The following is a 24,487-nucleotide window of genomic DNA, read 5'->3' on the forward strand; positions in this document are numbered from 1 at the left end:
AAAGTCGAAGGCTTGGTAGGAATCTATTTGAATATGTCCAAGCATTGCCAAGGTTTGACGAGAAGGTGGTGGAAGACTTTTTCATTTCATTTGAGAAGGTGGCTAAACAAATGAAATGGCCACAGGACATGTGGGTATTACTGATTCAAACAAAGCTGGTAGGTAGGGCTAGTGAGGTGTTTGCATCACTACTGGAAGAGGTATCTGGGTCGTATGAGGAGGTGAAAAAATCCATCTTAGGTGCATATGAACTAGTGCCTGAAGCCTCCAGAGAAAGGTTTAGAAATTTAAGGAAAGAACCTGGTCAAACATACATGGAGTTTGAAAGGATCAATCAGAGTAATTTTGATAGGTGGATAAGGGCTTTGAAAATAGACCAAACGTATGAAGCTCTCAGAGAAATTATACTTTTGGAGAAGTTTAAAAATTCAATTCCTGATGTAGTGAGAACTCATGTGGAAGAGCAGAGGGTTAAAACTGCGAGATTAGCAGCAGAAATAGCAGATGATTATGAATTAGTTCATAAATCAAAGCTTGGTTTCCGATTTCAGTTTCAGCCTGTGAGGGATAGAAACTGGGGACATGAGATGTACTCAAGTTGTAAAGGTAAAGGTGATCTGATGGGAGATAACAAGGATAGTGTACCTCAGATTAAAAATGAAATCTAGGAGGGTGGAAAAGAAATGAAAAGTTTCAAATGTTTTCACTGTAATAAACTAGGCCATGTAAAGTCAGTGTTGGTGGTTGAAGAAAATCACTGGGAAGGCTGATGTAGTAAAACAGGATAAGACAGTGGGCTCTGTTAAGTGGTTAAGGAAAGCCCAAGTGAAACGAAGGAGGTGCAAAAGATTGTACAGCCAGATCAAGAGGTGATTGATAAGAAGGTGCCAGATGTCTTTAAAGAATTTACTTGTGTGGGTAAAGTTTACTCATGTGTATCAGGAGGAGCAGGTAAAGAAGTCACAATTTTAAGAGATATGAGTGCTAGTCAATCTTTAATGGTAAGAGATGAGGAGTTATGGAGTCTGTGAAGAATGTTGCCAGAAAAGGTGGTAATATGTGGAATTCAGGGTGAGAGGAGTAGTGTTCCATTATATAAGATAAGGTTGGAAAGTCCAGTGAAGAGTGGTGAAGTGGTAGTAGGAGTAATAGAGAAACTATCTTGTCCAGGAATACAGTTCATCTTGGTAATGATATAGCTGGATAGCAGGTGGGAGTGATGCCTACTGTGGTTGATGAGCCAGTGGAAAATCAGACAACTGAAGTGTTGAAGGACAAATATCCTGGGATTTTCCGGATTGTGTAGTAACAAGGTCGCAAAGTCACAGGTTAAGACAAGAGGAGAAATCAAAGAGTGAAGATGAAGTTGAAGTGCAATTATCAGAAATGATTTTTGATCAGATGGTTGAAAAAGAACAAAACCAGGTGGAGGATGAGGCAGATATTTTTAGTTCAGGAAAATTGGCGGAGTTACAACAAAAAGATGTAGAAATAAAACGGATGTATCAGAAAGCACACACGGAAGAGGAATCTGAGTGTATACCAGAGCGTTATTACGGTAAAAGTAATATCTTGATGAGAAAATGGAGACCTTTACATATGCAGGCGGATGAAAAGTGGGCAGAAGTTCATCAAGTAGTATTGCCGGTAGGGTATGGAAAGGAGGTGTTGCAAGTTGCACATGAGGTACCAGTGGGAGGTCATGTGGGAATGAGGAAAACTCAAGCTAAACTACAAAAACATTTTTATTGGCCTAGACTACATAAAGATGTAGTTAAATTTTGTCAATCATGTCACACATGTCAAGTGATAGGGAAACCTCAAGCAGTGATAAAACCAGCGCCCTTAATACCCATTCCAGCATTTGAGGAACCTTTTACAAGGGTCCTAATTGATTGCGTAGGACCGCTTCCTAAAACGAAAAGTGGGAATCAATATCTTTTGACTATAATGGATGTGTCTACTAGGTTTCCAGAGGACATTCCAGTACGTAATATTACAGCTAAATTCTTTACTAGCTATGGACTACCCACAGAAATACAATCGGATCAAGGATCGACTTTTACCTCAAGGTTATTCAGAGAAGTTATGGATAGCTTAGGAATAAAACAATTTAAATCAACTGCATGCCATCCAGAATCGCAGGGAGCATTAGAAAGGTGGCATCAGACATTAAAGACAATGTTGAGGGCTTATTGTCAAGATTATCCAGAGGATTGGGATAAAGGAATTCCATTCGTACTGTTTGCAATTAGGGATGCACCGAATGAGTCAACCAAATGTAGTCCTTTTGAACGAATTTTTGGTCATGAGGTAAGAGGACCACTTAAATTGATTAAGGAAAAATTGGTGAGTGAGAAATCAGAACTTACATTATTGGATTACGTGTCAAATTTTAGGGAACGATTAAATAGAGCAGGTGAATTGGCTGGACAACATTTAAAAGTTGCACAAATTGTGACGAAACGGGTAGCGGACAAGAAATCCGAAGTTCGTAGTTTTGTCAGTGGAGATAAAGTTTTAGTGTTGTTACCAGTGGTAGAGGAACCTTTATAAGCTAGGTTTTGTGAACCATATCAGATTGAAAGGAAATTAAGTGAGGTGAATTATGTGGTAAAACCACCAGATAGAAGGAAAACTCACCGAGTGTGTCATGTGAATACGCTTAAAAGGTACTTGAAATGAAATGAAATGAAAATCGCTTATTGTCACAAGTTGGCTTCAAATGAAGTTCCTGTGAAAAGCCCCTCGTCGCCACATTCCGGCGCCTGTTTGGGGAGGCTGTTACGGGAATCAAACCGTGCTGCTGGCCTGCCTCGGTTTGCTTTCAAAGCCAGCGATTTAGCCCTGTGCTAAACAGCCCCAGGTACTTTGAAAGGGAAGGAGAGAAAAAGGAGGAGGTTTTAATGATTCTAACTCAAAGTGACTAACCAAATACAGATGACTGTGAATTTGATGTACCTCAAATTAAATTGGAAAACGAGGTGGTTTGTAAAAATTGGAATAAATTGTTGAGTTACCTTCCAGAGGAAAAACGGACTGACCTGAAAGAGTTATCGATATCATATGGGCAAGTTTGTGGAGATAAATTGGGAAGTACTAAAATGGCTATACATGATGTAGATGTGGGAAATACTGTTCCAATCAAACAACATCCATACAGACTTAACCCTTTAAAATTGGCACAGGTTAACAAAGCGATTGAGGGTACGCTTAAAAATGGCATAATTGGGGGCTTCCGGTGACGGCGGGCGGGAGGCAGCCGCACATTGGAGGGCTCCCGTTTGGGAACGGCATTTTTGCAGAGTAACGCCCGGTCCTAGGGCCAGCGACGGCAGTAAAAGTCGGGGGATAGCGCAAGGAGAAGAAGGATGTCGAAAATCACCAAAAAAACGGCCGGGAAAAAAGCGGCTGAAAGTCCGTTGGAGAGGGGAAAGGTCAAGCGGGGTCAACAAAGAAAATGGAGGCTGGAGCACCAGGGGAGGCCGCAGTGCTTACGGCTGAAGAACTAACTAAGGTGATGGCTGCGGAATTCCAAAAGCAGTTGGCGCAGATTGAGAAATGTATGGAGATGGTGAGGAAGGCGATGAGGGAGGTTTTGAATGTGCTGGTGGAGGAGGCGGTTTCCCCGGTGAAGACGGCGGTGGCGAGCGCAGTGGCGGTGGTGCGAGAGCAAGGGGAGGTGCTGAAGGAAGTGGAGGAGACGGTATTGCAGCACGGTGATCAACTTGCCTCGATGGGGAAGGAGATGTGGAAGGTGATGGACACGAACAAGAATCTGAGAGGAAAAATGGAAGATCTGGAAAACAGATCCAGGCGACAGAATTTGAGGGTCGTGGGGCTGCCTGAGGGAGTTGAAGGACCGAAGCCGACTGAGTATTTTGCCGCGATGCTGGCAAAACTACTGGGGGAGGGGGAGGACCCCTCCCGATATGAACTGGATCGGGCTCATCGGTCGTGGAGGCCTGTACCAAAGGCGAGTGAGCCGCCAAGGGCAGTGATTCTGTGCTTCCGTAGGTACAGTGTGAAGGAGAAGGTCCTGAGCTGGGCCAAACAGAAGCAGGTGGTGCAGTGGGCTGGAGCTGGTATACGTGTATACCAGGACTTTACGGTGGAGTTGGCGAGGAGGCGGGCTGCCTTCAACCGGGTGAAGAGGGCACTGTACATTGGCAAGGTGCAGTGCGGCATTGTATATCCAGCGAAGCTGAGGGTGACTTACAAGCTCAGGGACTTTATTTTGGAACGGCGGAAGCAGCGGAGGAGTTTGCGAAGGCAGAAGGACTGTGGCAGAACTGACAAATTGAGGAATGGTCATGTGCTGATGTAACCTCATGACTGTATTTTCTTCTTTTTTTTTGTATCACTGCGTGCGGGTGTAGAGGCTAAAGGAGCCAATGTTGCATATGTTTGGACAAGGGAAGGGACGGGACTTTCACTCAAAAGGAGGGCTCTTTGGGGTGTAGGTGGATATGCGGGGTTTGTGTGCTAAAAGGGGATCTTTGGGCTTTCCTAGGGCTGGACAAGGGGGAAAGGGACCTGGGCGGGGGCCTCCACGCTGGCCGGTTTAAGCCGGCCAGTGAACGGGAGTGAGGTGGGGGGAGGGGCTGCGGCCATCGGAGCCGGACAGAACGGGGTCCGAGTGGTCTAGCCGGGGTGGAAAGTTGGGGGGAGGGAACCGAGGTTGGGGGAGGGAACCGAAGTTGGGAGGAGGAGTTTTACAAGAGGCATTGGATGGGAGGAGCTGGAGACTTGGGAGGGGGGGGGTACAACTTTGGGGTATCATGTACGGTACTCTCTTAGAGGCTGGATGGTGGGTGGGTGGAGAGCCGTGTAGATTAAGGGTGACTACGGGTAATCCGATTCCTTTTTGTCATTTGTTTATGTAAACAGGCGGGTTGATGTTTGGGGGTTGGTGGGTGGATGGGATCGTTGTTATTATGGGGATTGACATATCTTGTTGATTATTGTTTATTGTTGATGGGTGTAAATGTGGGAGAAAACGTGAAAAAGGAGAATTTAAAAAATGGAAAAAAAAATGGCATAATTGAAGTGGGTTGCAGTTAATGGAGCTCACCCATAGTGATAGTACCTAAACCAGATGGTACCCAACGGTTGTGTGTGGATTATAGAAAGGTTAATGCAGTTACAAGAAAAGACTCTTATCCTATCCCACGTTTGCAGGATTGCATTGAGAAAGTGGGAGAATCAGCTTTTATTTCCAAACTGGATTTACTTAAAGGTTACTGGCAGGTACCTTTATCCGAAAGAGCGAAGGAGATTTCAGCTTTTGTGACTCCAGATGGTATGTACCAATTCAAAGTTATGCCATTTGGCATGAAAAACGCCCCAGCCACATCTCAAAGGTTAACTAACAAAGTCATTTCAGGATTACCCATTTGTGTGCTTTACATCGACAATCTGGTAATTTTCAGCCAGACATGGAAAGAACATTGAAAACATCTGATGGAGTTATTCGATCGACTTCAGGAGGCGGGTTTGGTGATAAACCTGGCCAAAAGTGAATTTGGAAAAGCCCAAGTCATTTTCCTTGAGGAGTTTCCGATACCCTCAACACAACGGGAAATAATGCGATTTGTTGGCATGAGTGGATTTGATCGAACATTGATGAAAACGTTTTGTAGCGTGGTTGCTCCACTGATGGACTTGCTGAAGAAACGATAAAAATTTCAGTGGACATCGGACTTTCAACAGGCATTTGACTGACTGAAAGCTGTGATAACCAATGCTCTTGTGTTGGAGAATTACAAGGGACTCTGTGATCAGATTGAACCATAGTGTCTGACTTTAAAGAGAAATGCCGAGGCGTGCAAGGACCTTCTTGTTCAAAGATACTGTCAATCGAGAAGGATTTCAGTTGGAGGAAGAAGAATGGGAAAAAATGGACTATATTATTATAACTGTTTGTGTGTGTTGTTTTTTTAAAATGATAAAGTATATTTACTGTGTGCATTTCTTAAAGGATGGTGAAAAGGTGAAAAATGAAACCATCTTGAAGTTGATGGTTTACTTTTATTCTCTTGGAGGGTGGTGTCATGTGAGAGTACCTTTAAGAAATGGGTGTTTATAAATGGGTGTGTATATAAGTATCTGTAGTGAGAGTACCTTTAAGAAATGGATGTTTATTACTGGTGATGTCAGAAGTGGGTGCAGCTGGACTGTCTGTCAGCTTTTTACTTTCATTTTAGGCTGTTTGCTGCAGGATGTGTTTTAGTTTCGTTCTCTGTAATCTAAAGAATGTAAATCGATCCTTTGGAGATTTAAAACTAATAACTGCTCTTAGTAGTGACTTTAACCTGATGTGCTTCTGCTGGAAGTTTTTTTTTAAAGTCTTCTGGATGTTAAAAGGACAGCTTAAGAATTACTTAGTGTTGTATTCTTTGAGGGTTGTATTTGAATTAATGGTTGCTAAGATATTCACTGTATGTTTTAAAAAGGTCAACTTGAGTTCATAGAATAAACATTGTTTTGCTTTAAAAAATACTTTTCCATTTCTGCTGTACCACACCTATAGTACGGGCCGTGTGCTCCCCATAGCACAATCAATTAAAAGTTGTGGGTCAGGTAAACTCCATGTTACACTTTGGGGTTCTCTAAACCCTGGCCCATATCAATGTTAAAACAAGACTTTACAACCACCACAGTAAATGGGCAGTCAGACGACCATATAAAATACGAATTGGTTTGAAACTGAAGATCAGCACAGAATAGTAAATATTCTAAATACTTTCATGTGTTTACAAGGGAAGACATGAGCAATGTGCCCTATACACTGTTCCGAATGTGATGTTTTATAAGATGATTATATTTTGGATTTTCTCTCTAATTCTAGATAGAATCAATTAATGAAGAGTCATGTGATCAGCTACGTATTCTGCCCGCCAACAAGCATGTGTTCTTTGGTTAGCGTGGAGAATGGGGGCCCAGATTGTCTGCTATTAAATGCACATGCCAGGTTTAACACCTGAAAACAAAAGATGAAGCAGTTGTTCTTATTATTGCAGACTTTCACTTAGAGACTTTCAACAGGGATAGAGAGAGAGACAGAACAGCAGTTTCTGTCGTATGCAGAGGGAAAATGGCTATTTTCTCGGTTAGTTGCTGAGCAAAATGCTGGGGAAAGCTCATCCATTGGTCAACGAGAAAGAATCCAGTGATTTAAGGACACGAAGATTTGTCTTGGTGAGGCTGGGAGAAGAAATTATTGGAGTGGGCCACACTGCTGCATAATTCTGAAAGAACTGAAGGAGAGGACCTTTCACAGGCATTGGACTCACTGAAACAGGGATATGTGAACCCCTTTGGAAGCTAGGGGTTAGAACAGTTAGACTGTTTCCTGAAAATAATGTCATTCTGTGGAAAGCGTGCAGCACAGTATATACATGACGTGAGGTTGTTTCCATTAAGATATTAATAATAATAAGATAGCTTGAGTATTGGTTGCTGACTGACGTAATTATATAGTCAATGTTACTTTTGGTTTCTAACAATAAAGGTCTGGGTGGCACGGTGGTTAGCACTGTTGTCTCACAGCAGTCCAGTCTCTTTTTTTTAGAAAATATTTTATTGAAGCATTTGTAATTTTCACAATTTAACATGTTGTTTTAGAAATGTCAACTGCACAAAATACCCCCTAAAAGAACAACAAACAGTAAACCACGTCCCCCACTTCTCCCATCCTGTCCCCAATTACCCGTATACTGAGTCCCCTGTCCATATTTAACATTATCCTGCCTCCTGTTTTCTTCCCCCCCCCCCTTTCCCTTTCCCCCCTTACTGCTGACGTTCAATTTTTGTTGAAGAAATCGAGGAACGGCCGCCAACTCCAGGCGAATCCTTGTATTGATGCCCTCAGAGCAAACTTGATTTTCTCCACACTGAGAAACCCTACCATATCGCTGACCCACACTCCTGATTTTCGAGGCTCCGAGTCCCTCCATCTCAGCAAGATCCGTCTCCAAGCCACCAGGGAGGAGAAGGCCAAGATATCGGCCTCCCTCCTCCCTTTGCCCCCGGATCCTCTGACACCCCAAATATTGCCAATTCCGGACTCAGAGTTACCCTACCTTCCAGGACTTCTGACGTAACATCCGCAAATCCCTGTCAGAATTCCCTCAGTTTCGGACATGCCCAAAACATATGAACGTGGTTGGCCGGGCTACCCCCACACTGTCCACATCTGTCGTCCACCTCCTTGAGGAACCTACTCATCCGGGCTACCATTATGTGGGCCTTGTGGACTACCTTGAACTGAATCAAGCTGAGTCCAGCACAGGACAAGGATGCATTTGCCCTTTCCATGGCTTTTTCCCATAGTTCAGTTTCCAGCTCCCTCCTAGCTCCTCTTCCCACTTCCTCTTCACCTCTCTGATCGCGGCCCCTTACCACTCTAACAATTCCCTGTATATCTCCGAAACTTTCCCACCTCCAACCCCTGTTTTTGACAGCACTTTATCCTGTAGTCCCCACAGGGGTAGGTGAGGAAAGCTTGGGAACTGACTCCGTACAAAATCCCACACTTGAAGATACCGAAACCCGTTCCCACCCGGCAAATCAAACTCCTCCTCTAATGTCTCCAAGGTCAGAAAGCCCTCCCCAAACCTCTCAATCCCTGCCCGTTGCCATACCTCAAAGCCCCCATCCAGCCACCCCCCTCCCCGGGACAAACCGGTGATTGTCACAGATCAGTGACCACACTGACACCCCCTCCAGTCTCATAATCTGCCTCCATTACCCCCACACCCTTAAGGCTGCCACCACCACCGGACATGTCGAGTACCGAGCCGGCGAGAACGGCAGGGGCGCCGTCAGTAAAGCCTCCAGACTTGTACCTTTGCAGGATGCTGCCTCCATCCGCTCCCAGATGGACCCCTCCCCCACTACCCACTTCCTGACCATCGATATGTTGGCAGCCCAGTAATAGTTAATAAAGCTCGGAAGAGCCAAGCCCCCCTCTCCGCGGGTCCATTCCAGGAGTGCCCTCTTTATTCTCAGGGTTTTACCCGCCCACATAAACCTCGATATCGCCACATTCATGCTTCTGAAAAAAGCATTTGGGACAAAAATCGGGAGACACTGAAAAAAGAAAAGCAGTCTCGGAAGGACCGTCATCTTCACTGTCTGAACCTTCCCCGCCAGCGTCAGTGAGAGCATGTCCCATCTACGGAAATCCCTTCTCATCTGATCCAATGCTTTGCCCAAATTTAACTTGTGAAGCTGCCCCCAATACTTGGCCACTTGAATCCCCAGATACCTAAAACTCTTCCCAACCACTTTAAAAGGTAGCTCCTTCAGTCTTCTTTCCTGCCCCCGTGCTTGGATCACGAACATCTCGCTCTTTCCCATATTTAACTTATAGCCTGAAAATCGCCCAAATTCTCCTAATACCTCCATGATTCCAGTCATCCCCCCCCACCAGGTCCATGGAATAAAGCAACAAATCGTCCGAATAGAGAGAGACCCTGTGATCTACCCCCCCCCCCCCCCCCCCGCCCCCCCCCCCCCCCCGGCCTCCTCACTATACCCTGCCAGGCATTTGCTGCTCTCAGGGCCATTGCTAAGGGTTCTATGGCCATGGCAAACAATAATGGGGAGAGTGGGCATCCTTGTCTTGTCCCCCGACATAGACTAAAGTATTCCGACCGAAACTCGGTTAGTTCTTACGTTTGCCACCGGGGCCTGGTACAATAACCGGACCCACTCCACAAATCCATGCCCAAACCCAAACCTGCCTAAAATTTCCCATAGATACTTCCACTCCACCCGGTCGAAAGCCTCCTCCGTGTCCATGGCAACTACCACCTCAGCCTCGTGCCCCTCCGCTGGCATCATAATTACATAAAGAAGCCGTCTAATGTTGGATGTCAGGTGCCTGCCCTTCACAAACCCCGTCTGATCCTCCCCAATTATCTCCGGGACACAATCCTCTCTTTGAGTGGCATCTATATTCAAGAGGGAAATTGGCCTGTATGATCCACAGCTCTCCGGATCCTTGTCTCGCTTCAGGATGAGAGAAATTGATGCTTGTGATAACGTTGCGAGGAGTACGCCCAGCTCCTTGAAAGCCTTAACCAGGAGCAGCCCCAGTAACCCAGAGGACATCTTATAAAATACCACTGGGAATCCATCAGGTGCCTGCCCGTAGGTCTATCCAGTGTGGTGCATGATCTGAAACCACAATTGCTGAGTACTCAGTGTCCTCAACCCCTGCTAACAGTGTTTTATCTAGCGCAAAGAAATCTATCCTGGAGTACGCCTTATGTACATGGGAGTAGAAAGAATATTCCCTGCTCCTTGGTCTCTCAAATCTCCACGGATCTACCCCTCCCATGCGCTCCATGCAGTTCCTTTGCCATTGCTGATAGCTTCCCCGACCTAGCACTCAACCTGTCCAATCTTGGGTCCAGGACAATATTAAAGTCACCACCCATGATCAGCCGGTGCGAGTCTAGGTCTGGGATCTTACCCAGCACCTTCCTGACAAATGCGACATCATCCCAGCTTGGGGCATATATATTCACCAGCACCAGTGCCATTCCCTCTAGCTTCTCGCCAACCATAACAAATCTGCCTCCCGGGTCTGCCTCTATCTTCCTACCTCGAATGTCACCCTATTGTTAACCAGGATAGCCACCCCCCTTGTTTTAAAGTCTAGTCCTGAATGAAACACTTGCCTGACCCATCCCTTCTTTAATCTAATTTGGTCTCCCAGCTTCAGGTATGTCTCCTGTAACATGGCCACGTCCGCTTTTAACTGTCTCAGGTGTGCGAACACACGGGCTCTTCAGTCCACGAACATTCCACGTAACCAAGCTGGTTGGGGGGGCCCTTGCCTCCCTCCCCTGTCGATCAGCCATAATCTTTCTTAGGCCAGCTCCTAGTGCATGTTCCGCACCTCACTTGATCCGCCCCTTGGCTGCGACCGCCATCTGATCTCCATCTCCAGTCTCCTAACTGTCCCTTACACGTCAGCAGTACCCCCCCCCCCCCCACTTCATCTTTCCTCAGCTCTTCCCCCACTTTGCTCCCATGAACTAACTATCCAGCTAGCCCATCAGCTCTCTCCCCCCCCGCCCCCGGAGTCAAAAAACATGCCATCTGCCAGATTCCATCCCCCCTAAACATAGCACAAGCACTCAACACAGTAACAACAATCCCCAAAAGCAAACACACCATCCCCCAATGCACAGGCAACAGGGCCCCACCCCTCCCCCTTTAACCGATTCTTATCAGTCCCATCACCTTCAAACAGAATCAAACACAATAGAAGAAGCTTCAAGCAGCTTGAGTAAAATTATGCATGCAAGAATCAATCATCTTTCTTACAGAAAATAAACCCCCGTCACAACTTAAAAGTTTTTTCCTTTGTAACCCAGTGCGTAAAGCAAGATCAAAATCAAATTACACAAGAAACAAAACCCTCTTCTTCCCGAACATCACGACTTAACTCACAGAATTAGAAAGACCGAAATTTTAAACTAAACAAAACAAAACACAGAACTATTTTTCTCCCCCCTCCCCCCCCCCCCCCCCCCACACTTTATCCTTTTCCCCAAACTCAGTCCACCGCAGTTTGAATTTAAAAGTCCTTAAGCCAGATTATTGTCCTTCATAAAAGTAGCCACCTCTTCCGAAGAGTTGAAGTACAGCTCCCGGTTCTCATAGGTGACCCAAAGACGAGCGGGATATAGCAGTCCAAATTTAATGTCTTTCGCAAACAGGGCTGCCTTACCTTTGTTGAAACTTGCTCTCCTCTTTGCGAATTCTGGTCCCCAATCTTGGTGCACCCGGATCTCTGATTCTTCCCATGTGTACCGTTTCATCTGCCTGGCCCACTTCATGATACTCCTTGTCGAGGAATCGATGTAGCCTCACCACCATGGCCCTCGGGGACTCACGAATCTGGGGCTTACGTACGAGCACTCTATCTGCCCGGTCCACCTCCAGCGGCTTGTCAAACACATTGGCACCGACCATCTCCTGCAACATCTTCCCCACATACGTACCCGCATCTGATCCCTCCTTTCCCTCTGGCAGCCTGACGATTCGAATATTTTGCTTGCGAGACCGGTTCTCCAAGTTTTCTACCTTATCCAGCAGTTGTTTCTGTCTGTCCTGTAGTATGCTAATTTCCAAAGCCATTGCAATGGACTCCTCCTCTCGTTCAGTCGCCAGCTCCTGCAACTTTATATCTCCTGTCCCTGGGTCGTCATTTTCTCCTCCACCCAGTCAACCGCCTCCTTAATCGAGGCGATCACCTGGGTCATGTCTTCTGCACACTCCTTACGATGCCGGGCGAACTTCTCATTCAGGTACTCAACCCATTGCTCCATCGACCAGTGAGCTGGCATGGACACGCTTTGTCTCGTTACCATTGGGCTGGATGGCCTCTGAGCCTTACTTTCACTGATCTTTTGGTTTCTTCTTTTCCGACTCTTATTTGGACACAATTCCATAAATTGAGGATCACCTCCTTTTCCTCTCCCTTCGATCAACTTATGCTGAGAAATTTCCTGAAAGATTCGGCTCAAACACCAGTAAAAAAAAACACCAAGGGCGAGAGCTGCTGACTGTGCGACCTTTCACTCCATTGTCGCCACCGGAAGCCCCCAACAGTCCAGTCTCACAGAACCGGGTGCAATTCCGGCCTTGGCTGACTATCTGTGTTGCACTTTCTCCCCGTATCTGCATGGATTTCCTCTGGGTGAACAAAGAACAGTGCAGCACAGGAACAGGCCCTTCGGCCCTCCAAGCCTGCGCCGATCGTGATGCCTGTCTAAACTAAAACCTTCCACACTTCCGGGGTCCGTATTCCTCTATTTCCTTCCGGTTTCCTTCCACAGTTCAAAGATGTACAAGTTAGGTGGATTGGCCATGCTAAGAAATTGTCCCTCAGTATCCAAAATGTGCAGGTTAGGTGGGGTTATGGGGTTAAGGGGATAGGGCTTGGGATTAGGTAGGATGCTCTTTCAGACGGTCGGTGCAGACTGTACTGATTCAATGATTCTAAAATTTAAAGAAAATGTACAACAAGGTTTCAAGTCAGTCACAAGGAATTCAAATTCAAACTTAATTCCTCTCCAGGGATTATCAAATCACACAACAATTTTCCAAGTTTGCATCTGCAAACTTACCTTCAGTGACTTGTGTACGAGGATACCCAGGTCTCGTTGCACATTTCCCTCTCCTACTTTATGGCCATTCAGGTAATAATCTGCCTTCCTGTTTTTGCTATCAAAGTGGATAACCTCACATTTATCCAAATTATACTGCATCTGCCATTCATTTGCCCACACACCACATTGAAGGATCTCTGCAGCCTCCTCACAGCTCACCCTCCCACCCAGCTTTGTGTCATCTGCAAACTTAGGAGAGATTCCATTTAGTTCCCTCATCTAAATTATTAATATATGTTGTGAATAGATGTGGTCCCATCATCGATCTTTGCGGTACTCCACTAGTCACTGCCTGCCATTTAGAAAAAGACCAATTTACCCCTACTCTTTGTTTCCTGTCTGCCAACCAGTTTCTTATCCATATCAATACACTACCCCTAATCCCATGTGCTTTAATTTTACACGTTAATCTTTTATGGGGGACTTTGTTGAAAGCCTTCTGAAAGTCAAAATAAACCACATCCATTGGCTCTCGTTCATCAACTCTCATAGTTACATTCTCAAAGCATTCCGGTAGATTTGTCAAGCATGCTTTCCCTTTCGTAAATCTGTACTGACACTGTCTGATCCTGCCAGTATTTTCCAAGTGCTCTCCTATAAAATCTTTGATAATGGATTCTAGAAAATACCCCACTACCGACATCAGGCTTACTGGTCTATAATTCCCTGTTTTCACTCTACCTCCATTTTCAAATAGTCATTCGACACTGAGGGGTCGTTCGGCCCAAGAAGAAGCAGGGTTACAGTAGCTACCCTCTAATCTGTAGGAACTGTTCCATAGACAAGAGAATCTTGGAAGATGACCACCAATGAATCCACTATTTCTAGGGCCACTTCCTTAGTACTAGATTATCAGGCCCTGGGGATTTATCGGCCTTCAATCCCATTAACTTCCTCAACACCATTTTTTTACGAATACTGATCTCCTTCAGTTCCTCCCTCTCACTAAACCCTGTGTTCCCCAACATTTCTGGTATCTTATTTGTGTCCTCTTTTGTGAAGACAGAACCAAGATATGTATTTAGTTGGTCAGCCATTTCTTTGTTCCCCATTGTAAATCCCCCTGTTTCTGACTGTAAAGCATCTACATTTGTTTTCACCAATCTTTTTCTCTTCTATAGAAACCTTTAAAGTCAGTTTTTATGTTCCCCGCAAGCTTACTCTCGTAATTTATTTTCCCCTTCTTAGTCAGTCCATTGGTCCTCTTTGCTGAATTCTAAACTGCTCCCAATCCTCAGGTCTGGTGTTTTTATTGGCCAAATTGTATGCCTCTTCCTTGGATCTAATACTATCTCTCCTTTCCCTTGTAAGCCATGGATTGGACACCTTCCCCATCTTACTTTTGCACCCGACAAGAATAAACAATTATTGCAGTTCACCTCTGCGGTCTTTGAATGTTTGCTACTGCCTATCCACCATCATCCCTTCAAGTAATGTTTTCCAATACATCACAGCCAACTTGCCCCTCATATCATCGCCAAGAACAAGTCCCAATGCCCCAGGAATTTGAAAACGTCCCCCTCACACCATCACTTCAACCACGTATTCACCCGCTATATCCTGCTATTTCTACTCTTATGAGCACGTGGCACTGGGTCGTAGTAATTCTGAGGTCACTATCTTGGAGGTCGAACCTTTCAGATTCCAACTTTCCAGGCTGAGAGGCCCAAAATTCTCCAGTCTTTTTTTAATAATTCCTGTGGGAATTAACAGGGTTTTTCAACTGTGTCTCTTGATTTTTGGTGAACATGAGTGAATGCATTATTTTAAATGTGAGATTGAATTTTTAGCCCCTATTGCACTGGGAACAGAGACAGGCATTGTGGCATTTCATGCTGCTGGTCTGCGCGTCTGTTCCTCGGCTCCATCCCACTTCCTTACCATATTCTTAGATGTAGGATGGTGGGCAGCAAGGCGAATTGACCCACTTAAAGGCCAACAAGACCTGTTAAGAGGCCAACCAGAATTTTCCAGTCAGCTTCCAGGTTCCTGGAGACAGCAGGGAACAGTTCAGTTTCCTGGAGGCAACCATCAGGTGTCAGAACCAGGTACCAGTGTTCACACCAGGCTTCGGGGCAGTATGCCATCAGTAAATAGGTAAATAAAAGAGTGCAGTGGGGGAGGGAAATTGAGGCGCACACAATATTACTGAAAAATAATTCCAGCAGTGGCACATGAGACTCATAAACCAACGTGTGTGGCATAATTGAAAATGATTCCTTCATGAATTCTAACAGCCTGTGCCTGAAACGTATATTTTTAACTCTGGTTATAATCACCACAGATTAATATCAGGTGCATAAATCTATCGTTTTTTGTACATGCAAAAACAAATTATTGCTAAGGCATCGTCTGTAAAATAAAATCAGGTTACACACATTAGCGTCATCATTCCATAGAGGTGTTTCAGCCATAGGCACAAAACTGAGAACAAAGTAGTGCTCTGCAAAGACACTTTGTGTGCAGTGACTGAAATAAATTTATTTTTTAAGAAATCTACCAAATATCTGAAGCAGCAATTATTTTCTTGTACAAATGCTGATATAACCTAATGCAAAGGATAATTCCCCCCCCCCCCCCATCACAATTATTGTGGAAAGCCTAATGGCAGCATCCCTTTTCAAAGTAAGAAAAATATTTATTTACATAATGCTTTATCATGCCCCCAAATCGCATTTCACACACTGTCACTTTTTTTAAGTGCAGTGAAGTTCTGTTGGGAAACATCATTGTCAGGTGCATTGATTGGTCTGTGTTGAAGACAGCACCAGGGCCTGGGGAGAGAGCAACTGAGTGATACTGACAGGAACTTATCTTTTATCAGTTGTGATTATAGTAATTTACTTGGTTATATAGTGGTTAATACTGCTGCCTCATAGGGACCCAGGTTCAATTCCGGCCTTGGGCGACTGTGTGGAGTTTGTACAATCTCCGTGTCTGTGTGGGTTTCCTCCAGTTTCCTCCCACAGTCCAAAGATGTGCAGGTTAGGTGGATTGGCCACGTGGGCCTAGGTATAGTGCTCTTTCAGAGGGTCGGTGCAGACTCGATGGGGCGAATGGCCTCCTTCTACACTGTCGGGTTTCTAAGATTCTCACATCGAATTAGATAAATGTCCAACACCCGTTATTTTTAAAGGACATCAGGTGATGGTGACTTCCAGCTGTGAATCCTTTCTTTCTGTAAACTTAACTCCTTCCATTTTCTTTAAACTTGCCATACTTGCCCATTAGGGTTAAATTTCAGTTTTGTAAACACTTGAATTGTAGTGCCTTCAGAGATCTGAAGCCAACACAAAGCTCATGACTTTATATTGCTAATTTAATTCTGATAAGTTCATCTTTTCTTCCAAGTACCTGCTTCAATAACATCTTCGTCTTCAACACCCTTAACAATTTTGGACTTGAAATCCCGGAAATTCATATACTTTAGCAAACGCCGTAGTTTTCCCTGCATATAAAGATAAATAAATACATGAACAGAAAATCTCCTTCACATTAAAAATACAATTTTAAGTGCCTGCCTGTTCTTACTTATCACATATTGAAATTACACAAATGCCAAGTCAGAAGTAGGAAACCTGTCAAATCAACTCTTATGGAACGTGCGACAAGATGTTATTAAATAACGCTGGTTTTCCAATATTAGGATCTTCTCTATAGACAACCCTTTCAGAGATTGTTACAAGCATGTTGCAAGCATTAGATGTCTATCATCTCATCTTGATGGATCTCTTACATTTTTTATCCCATCTGGTCGCTTGTTTCTCTGAACCAAGCAGCTCTGCATGGGCTTCCAGACTCTTTTGAAGTTGCAACCCTCAGTAAAAAGAACACAGCTGCTCAAAAATGCAGGCAGCTGCTACCATGCAGTGATATCAATACCACTGGAAGACACCTGGAAGAAAGAAGGCCCTAAATGCTAGGTCTCATTTGGGCAACCAACTTGAAGATGCTTTGCTTAAGTTAGCAAGTATATTTCTGAACATGCTCTGATCAACATAGATACTGGGAAGCATTTTGAAGATAAAATACTTGTCAACATTTTCCCTCCCCTTTAAGTACGTTTTGCAGCTGAATGAGAAACACATTGAGGACAACAGAGGACTTTAAATTCACAAATAACTTCTGTGTTCAAATTCCTTGGTCCCAAACTTGTAAATATTTTTATTTCTTGAATAGTTACTAAAGGTCCAAAATATAATTAGCTCCAAGTTTCAAATCAAGAGAATATGAATTCATAAAAATGTTCATAAGAACATAAGAACTAGGAACAGGAGTAGGCCATCTGGCCCCTCGAGCCTGCTCCGCCATTTAATGAGATCATGGCTGATCTTTGTGGACTCAGCTCCACTCTCCGGCCCGTACACCATATCCCCGAATCCCTTTATTCTTTAGAAAGGCATCTATCTTTTTCTTAAAAACGTTTAAAGAAGGAGCCTCAACTGCTTCACTGGGCAAGGAATTCCAGAGATTCACAACCCTTTGGGTGAAGAAGTTCCTCCTACACTCCGTCCTAAATCTACCTCCCCTTATTTTGAGGCTATGCCCCCTAGTTCTGCTTTCCCCGACCAGTGGAAACAACCTGCCCGCATCTATCCTATCTATTCCCTTCATAATTTTATATGTCTCAATAAGATCCCCCCCGCATCCTTCTAAACTCCAATGAGTACAGTCCCAGTCTACTCAACCTCACGTCATAATCTAATTCCCTTAACTCTGGGATCAACCTAGTGAATCTCCTCTGCACTCCCTCCAGTGCCAATACGTCCTTTCTCAGGTAAGGAGACCAAAACTGAACACAATACTCCAGATGCGGCTTCACCAACACCCTATACAATTGCAGCATAACCTCACTAGTCTTAAACTCCATCCCTCTAGCAATGAAAGACAAAACTCGATTAGCCTTCTTAATCACCTGTTGCACCTGCACACCAACATTTTGCGACTCGTGCACCAGCACACCCAGGTCCCTCTGCACAGCAGCATGTTTTAACATCTTACCATTTAAATAATAATCCATTCTGCTGTTATTCCTCCCAAAATGGATAGCCTCACACTTGGCAACATTGAATTCCATCTGCCAGACCCTAGCCCATTCACCTAACCTATCCAAATACTTCTGCAGACTTCCGGTATCCTCTGCCCTTTTTGCTTTCCCACTCATCTAACTGTCATCTGCAAACTTTGACACATTGCACTTCGTCCCCAACTCCAAATCGTCTATGTAAATTGTGAACAACTGCGGGCCCAACACTGATCCTTGAGGGACCCCACTAGTTACAGGTTGCCAACCAGAGAAAGACCCATTTATCCCCACTCTCTGCTTTCTGTTAGTTAACCAATCCTCTACCCATGGTACCACTTTACCCTCAATGCCATGCATCTTTAGTTCATGCAGCAACCTTTTGTGTGGCACCTTGTCAAAAGCTTTCTGGAAATCCAGATATACCACTTCCATTGGCTCCCCGTTATCTACTGCACTGGTAACGTCCTCAAAAAATTCTCCCAAATTAGTCAGACACGACCTACCCTTTGTGAACCCATGCTGCGTCTGCCCAATGGGACAATTTCCCTCCAGGTGCCCCGCTATTTCCTCCTTAATGATAGATTCCAGCATTTTCCCTACAACCGAAGTTAAGCTTACCGGCCTATAATTACCCGCTTTCTGCCGACCTCCTTTTTTAAACAGTGGTGTCACGTTTGCTACTTTCCAATCCTCTGGGATTCATTAAGATATAAACTTAGAAAACATCTTAATATTGATAAAAACTGAATTGCACAAAATACATCAAACCAAAGTAATACATTAAACAGTTTTTACTTTTTATATTTCTCCTTTATGCTGATATATATAATGGTACGTCTCCATGGGACTGTTAATCTTCCAACAGCCCCTCCTCACAAATTACAATTTGCTATGTGGTAGATAAACAGTGAGGGTGAGGAGAACAGGCCTCATTTTGGCTGTCAGGAAGACTCTGTGAACCGTTAAAAAGGTCAGGTGGGACCCAGGTGCGGATGTCCTGCGCCCATTTGAGACGGATCCAAGTTTTGCTGGTAGGGTAAAGGGGTGAAAACCAAACTCAGCAGGGTACATTTTAACTCTGTGCTGAGTTCAAACAGACCCCATTTTGATTAGTCCAAAGGCCTTAACTCGGGAGTCACAAATTGATGCAGCTGTAGCGCCGGGAAACACTCCGCTATTCAAAGCACTTTACCTTTTTTTTGGCCTTGGTAAGGGACAACCATCGAGGCTGCACTTACATAATTTCCTGCACTGACGAGCTCACGGATCAGGGTGCCATTTTTAAAGGCAGCCCGACATTTTGATCACCCTCAGAGATCGCACCGCAGCCTCCAGACCCTCCCACTGCACCCACCTCTTCCAGGGTCCTCGAGCTCCCCTCACCCAGCTCTTAAAGGCAAGTCACACCAGGCTAGACCCCTGGCACAGGCAGCCTGGCACTGCAGCATGGCACCTGGCAGTGCCCCTCCCAGCTTGGCAGTGCCAGGGGGCACTTCCAGGGTGTCTGTGTGGTAGTGATAAGGTGCCAGGCTGGCAGTGCCAAGGTGCCTGCATGCCAGGGTACTAACCTGCCAGAGCCCGACCTACCATGTGTCTCCAATGACCTGGGTAGACCACTGGTAGCCATTTCAACTGGTTCATATTCGTGTGGACCAGAACTAAACTGCGCCTGGTCAAGGCCTTGCTGGAGAGGCCTTAGTCCCCAGACCCCAGGGGAATACTCCACAGACATATTTAAATGTGCCATGGGCGTGATCCAGATCACAATGTCTCAGTTGAACCTCGCGAGATCTCTCAAGTGTCACCAAGTCGGGTGCGACGAAGCCAGTAGGTCCCAGCCAGAGCTTTTTCGTTGAAATTTCCCCAAAGGCTTTATTACATCATTATGAATGCTTGGTTGAGTTTCAAAACTATTGTCTCAGCACGAGTTCAAAGAAGCTATTAAAGGAGTAGCTGTCTTTGATGTGGGCTCTAATTGGAAGCGGTTTGTTTTTATAAGAGATTTACCATTTGAAAATATTTAAAAGCATTGAATGAGTTTTTGGAATTCAAGTTTGTTCCCCATAATGTGTGCAGCAGTGAGAACTATATCAGATAATTGGAAGTTTATTTTTGTTTAATCTCTGCATGGCTCCTGACATCAGTCCATAGGGGATCCTGGGTGAGTGGTTATAGAAGTAGCATAAAGGGTTTGAGGGGTCACAGAGGCTCAGTGGGTGGAATGAGTTGGCATTGAGGGTATGAGGGCCATGGACGATTGGTGGGAGCTGTGAGAGAATGTGAAGAGTGAGGGGTAAAGGGAATAATCGTTTTTGAAACTTTTGTGAGGGCCACGAAGAATCCAGCACGAGTTTTAAGGATACAAAGAAATAACATTTATTTACAATAACATATATATACAACAGCAGCAGCAACTTCGCTTGCTGCTCACTCCTTCCTGCTGGTTCCAAATTAGCCAGCTTTATTTATACAGGGAGTCTGCTAATGGTTTCTCCGCCCCCCTCATTGGGGAAGCTCATACTCCCACAGGATTGTGGGATTGTCATTAGTCCCCAGCCAATGGTAAGCAGGCAGGTTATAACAGAAACATGACCAGAAAACCAAGGCAGCATTTCTAACCTTGGCAGGCAATCTCCCCTATGGCCATCTAGCATCTGTTTCTGGAGTTCATAGAACCGGTGGGTCAGACTCCATCCCACACCCTAGCCCCAGAGTGAAAATCGGGAAATTCAGGCCACATTTTACTGAGGCAAGTCGGGTGAGTCAGAAAAATTTCCAATTTGAGCTACATGCCTTGATAGTGAAAATCCAGCCCTATTTGTCCAGTAGGGGTGTCATCCCAGTTGAGCACAATCCTAGTCTCATCCAAAATCCATACACACATGAACTTTCCAGAAAGAGTGACTCCATAGGACGGGTGAGGGTGAGGATTGGAACCATGGCATCTTTTACCCTTACTAATCGAGGGTTGCCAAGCAGCTCCTCTAATGTTGTTCCATTTGAGATCATCTAATTAAGTAAGCAACATGAATCTCAGAAGGCAGTGAGTAACAGCACTTTGTCAGAATAAAAGAGTAATTAATAAACGGAATAATGTCCTTGTTAGGAAAGTGGAGGCAAAAGTCACTCAGGAGGCATTTGGGTGCTATGATGAGGGACCATGTAATAGCCTCCCCATCCGTACATAGCTTTGTGAAAAGCACATGGTGAGATACAAAACAATCCTTCCAAAGATGTGCGGGTTAGGTGGACTGGCCATGATAAATTTCCCCTTAAGTGTCCAGGAATGTGCAAGTTAGGTTATGGGGTTACCGGGATCGGGCCGGGTGGACGGGTGAGTGGACCTAGGTAGGATGCTCTTTTGAAAGGTCAGTGCGGACTTGATGTGGCTGAATGGCCTCCTTCTCCACTGTAGACATTCTATGATTCTATGATAAACGATCAAATTTAATCCAAAATATGCATTTCACAGTATTATACTGATCCAGGTCGACAGTGTTTGTAACCTGGTTCAAAATACTTGACTAACCTTGTCTTTCCGCATTAAGAACAAAATATCTTCTGCTGCGATGACTCGAGCTCCTCTGACTTGAGAAATATCAGCTGCTTGGTGTAACTAAGGGAAACATATTAAAAATGTTGCTTATAAATTTTAAGCAAATAAAGTTGGTGTTCTGTGCTACATCAGCAATGATACCGAACTAAAACTTAACACAGCAAAGCATAATATAAACCTATACTGCATTCCATGGTAGGATATACATGAGGGGTTTAGTAAGAGTATAGGGAGAGAAGGAAACGATTCCCATTGATAGAATGGCCAATAACACGAGGACACCATGACGAAGAGCCCCTGAAAAGACAGCTTTTTCTTTTGACACAGTGAGTGCTTAGAATCTCGAATGCACTCCTCGAGAGTGTGGTGGAGGCTGATTCAATCACTGTTTTCAAAATGAGAACTGGGCAGGTACATAAAGAGAAACAATTTGCATGGCTATAGGGAAAGAATGAAGGAGTGGGACTGGCTGTGTTGCTCTTGAGAGAGCAGGCAAGGACACGGTGGGCTGTGCTGTAACCAAGTTGTGATTTTGCACAATGCTAATGTTCAATTATTTTAAAAAAAACTCACCCATCTGAAAATAGTTGAGAAATTTAACGCACGTATGGAAGAGCTATAACTTTCACTCAATGCCCAAGTTGAATAAGAACATTATTCATTCAACTCCCGTGCTGGTTAACATTTGAATTTAGTAGTGAAAAAAACTGCATCAACAGTAGCTGTTTCTAATAGTCACAGAAAAGGGGCATATTTCCTTTCTGTTGATGCAGTGGGCACAATGTCCAGTTAATAAATCATAATACTAGACCGCACTGTAGAACTACATTTTTCCCTGCAATCAGGCAGTTTAAAAAAAGTGTTTCTGGTTATCATATTCTCATATATATGCATGTCCATTTTGGCTTTTTGCCTGAAATGATAGATCAAGGCTCTGTACCATTTACACTAAATCCATCCACCATCCCGATGTTCAAACTATGGAAGCTATCACTTATTTAAAATAAACTATTCACAAAAATGTTTCAACACAGATGCACAAAAACATTATTGAAGCTCGCATTGAATATTTTGACACTCTACAGCTTGACTAGATGGAATAAATAGTTCTGTTTTCAGGAAAATATCAAAGTAGATTTCACCTTAATAAGCTGAACCATTATGTACCATTTAGTGCAATAATAACAGGCTTCATTGAAATATTTCATTCCTCTCTGAGTAGAAACAGGTGTCACTTTTTAACAGGGTAATCTATTCATCACTCATTTCAAAGCACAGATTTTATTTTCTGAGGCAACTATTTTTACCAATGCAAAACCATTTCCACTGAAGTGACAGGAGGGAACCTACATTTTAAGAATAAGATTTTCTTTCATGGCGTACTTGAACCTCTTCCTAGACCTAAGCCTGTGCAAATGACTCCAACATTTTGCAAGTTTGTTCCTTATTTTATGAACACAATTTTATCAGAACGCAAGATAACTGGACTTAGAATCCAGCACTTGTCAGTCACAGAACTGAATAATATTGGGGGGTGGAGAGCACGGACTGGTGGGGGCCAACACTCTGACTTGACCTGCAGCTATAGTATGCTGCAGGACAGATAAAAGTGGGACTCCCACCCCTTATGAGGGAGGACGCTCCACTCGCTGGGGCTGCCAATCAACCTGATTGGTCAGCAGCTTCATTAGTGCCAAGAGCATGTCAATGGCAGCTGCTGGGATTGCAGGAAAAGAAGAAAGGCAGTCCGTGGGTTCCCAGAGCAGGTATGAACGAGGTCTTGGGGAGGGAAAGTTTGGGTAGGTCAGGGAGGGGGTCAGGGTGAGGGAGAGGAGGTGGGTTTAAGTCTGTGAGCAGGTAGAGACGAATGGGGGTTCGATCTTCGGACCTTGATCGGCAAAGGGCAGCTCCCAAAGAGCAAATCCCCTCCTCCTTTCCACCATTCGAAGAACTTTTTATAAAAAGTCAGGCTGCCCTCTCTTGCCTAGCTGTCCTCCACCAAACGTTTTTTGGCATGGGCAAAATCAGGGTCAGCTGGCTTGATGATAACCTTAATTGACCCCTGATTACTTATTATTTGAATATGGTGGGCAGGTTGCCGATTCTGCCGCCAGACCACCACCACCCACCCCTTATTACCCAGGTGAGGGTGAGCCTGGGGTGGACAGGAAGGTGGTGGGGTAGGCATCCGGTGGGCACCCAGCCTACCTTACCCCAAAACGCACCCAGTGGTGACGGGTAAAATATAGCACATATAGAGTGGCAACCTTGCGGCTGACTTGCAACCATCTGTGTCGCTGACATGCTAAATTGACATTATTTTTGAACAAAAAAGCTATATTGTCCAGTATGGTGAAGATTGGTGATCATTGCTCCCCCCATTCACTGGCATGTGAACTGATATGGCTTGGATTTCTTCCAACCTTCCCTTTTCCATACTCAGCTGTTTATTCAATTTTCTTTGGATCACTGAAAACCGTCCTTATATTCATTCTGCAACCTGTCCCTCACACTATTGCAATGTAGTACATGGGCAAGGTTTTCTCTAAGTTGTGTCTCCCGTGATGCTGAACTTAAGCATCATCAATATGGCAACGGTCAACTGGAAGAAACTCAAGTTGTAAAATATTGGGTCGCAGGATCTAGTTCAAAGAGATGGAGCTGAATCAATTGTTTTTTTAACTATTTTTACTCAAGGCCTTTTACACATAT

At 44.5% G+C, this 24,487-nt stretch overlaps 1 protein-coding gene across 7 annotated transcripts in view; it reads right to left on the bottom strand.

The window, feature by feature from the left end:
* The window catches only part of supt3h (SPT3 homolog, SAGA and STAGA complex component), a 622,281-nt gene that overhangs the window by 170,565 nt on the left and 427,229 nt on the right, over positions 1–24,487 (bottom strand). For all 7 annotated transcript variants that reach the window (XM_072499078.1, XM_072499079.1, XM_072499076.1 and 4 more), the window contains 2 exons: positions 21,749–21,835; positions 16,548–16,641 (listed from right to left, as the gene is read on the bottom strand). In XM_072499078.1, coding sequence (XP_072355179.1) covers positions 16,548–16,641; positions 21,749–21,835 — 181 coding nt within the window. The remainder of the gene's footprint in view (positions 1–16,547; positions 16,642–21,748; positions 21,836–24,487) is intronic.

The sequence above is a fragment of the Scyliorhinus torazame genome, chromosome 4 (assembly GCF_047496885.1).
Source record: "Scyliorhinus torazame isolate Kashiwa2021f chromosome 4, sScyTor2.1, whole genome shotgun sequence".
Lineage (NCBI taxonomy): Eukaryota > Metazoa > Chordata > Chondrichthyes > Carcharhiniformes > Scyliorhinidae > Scyliorhinus > Scyliorhinus torazame.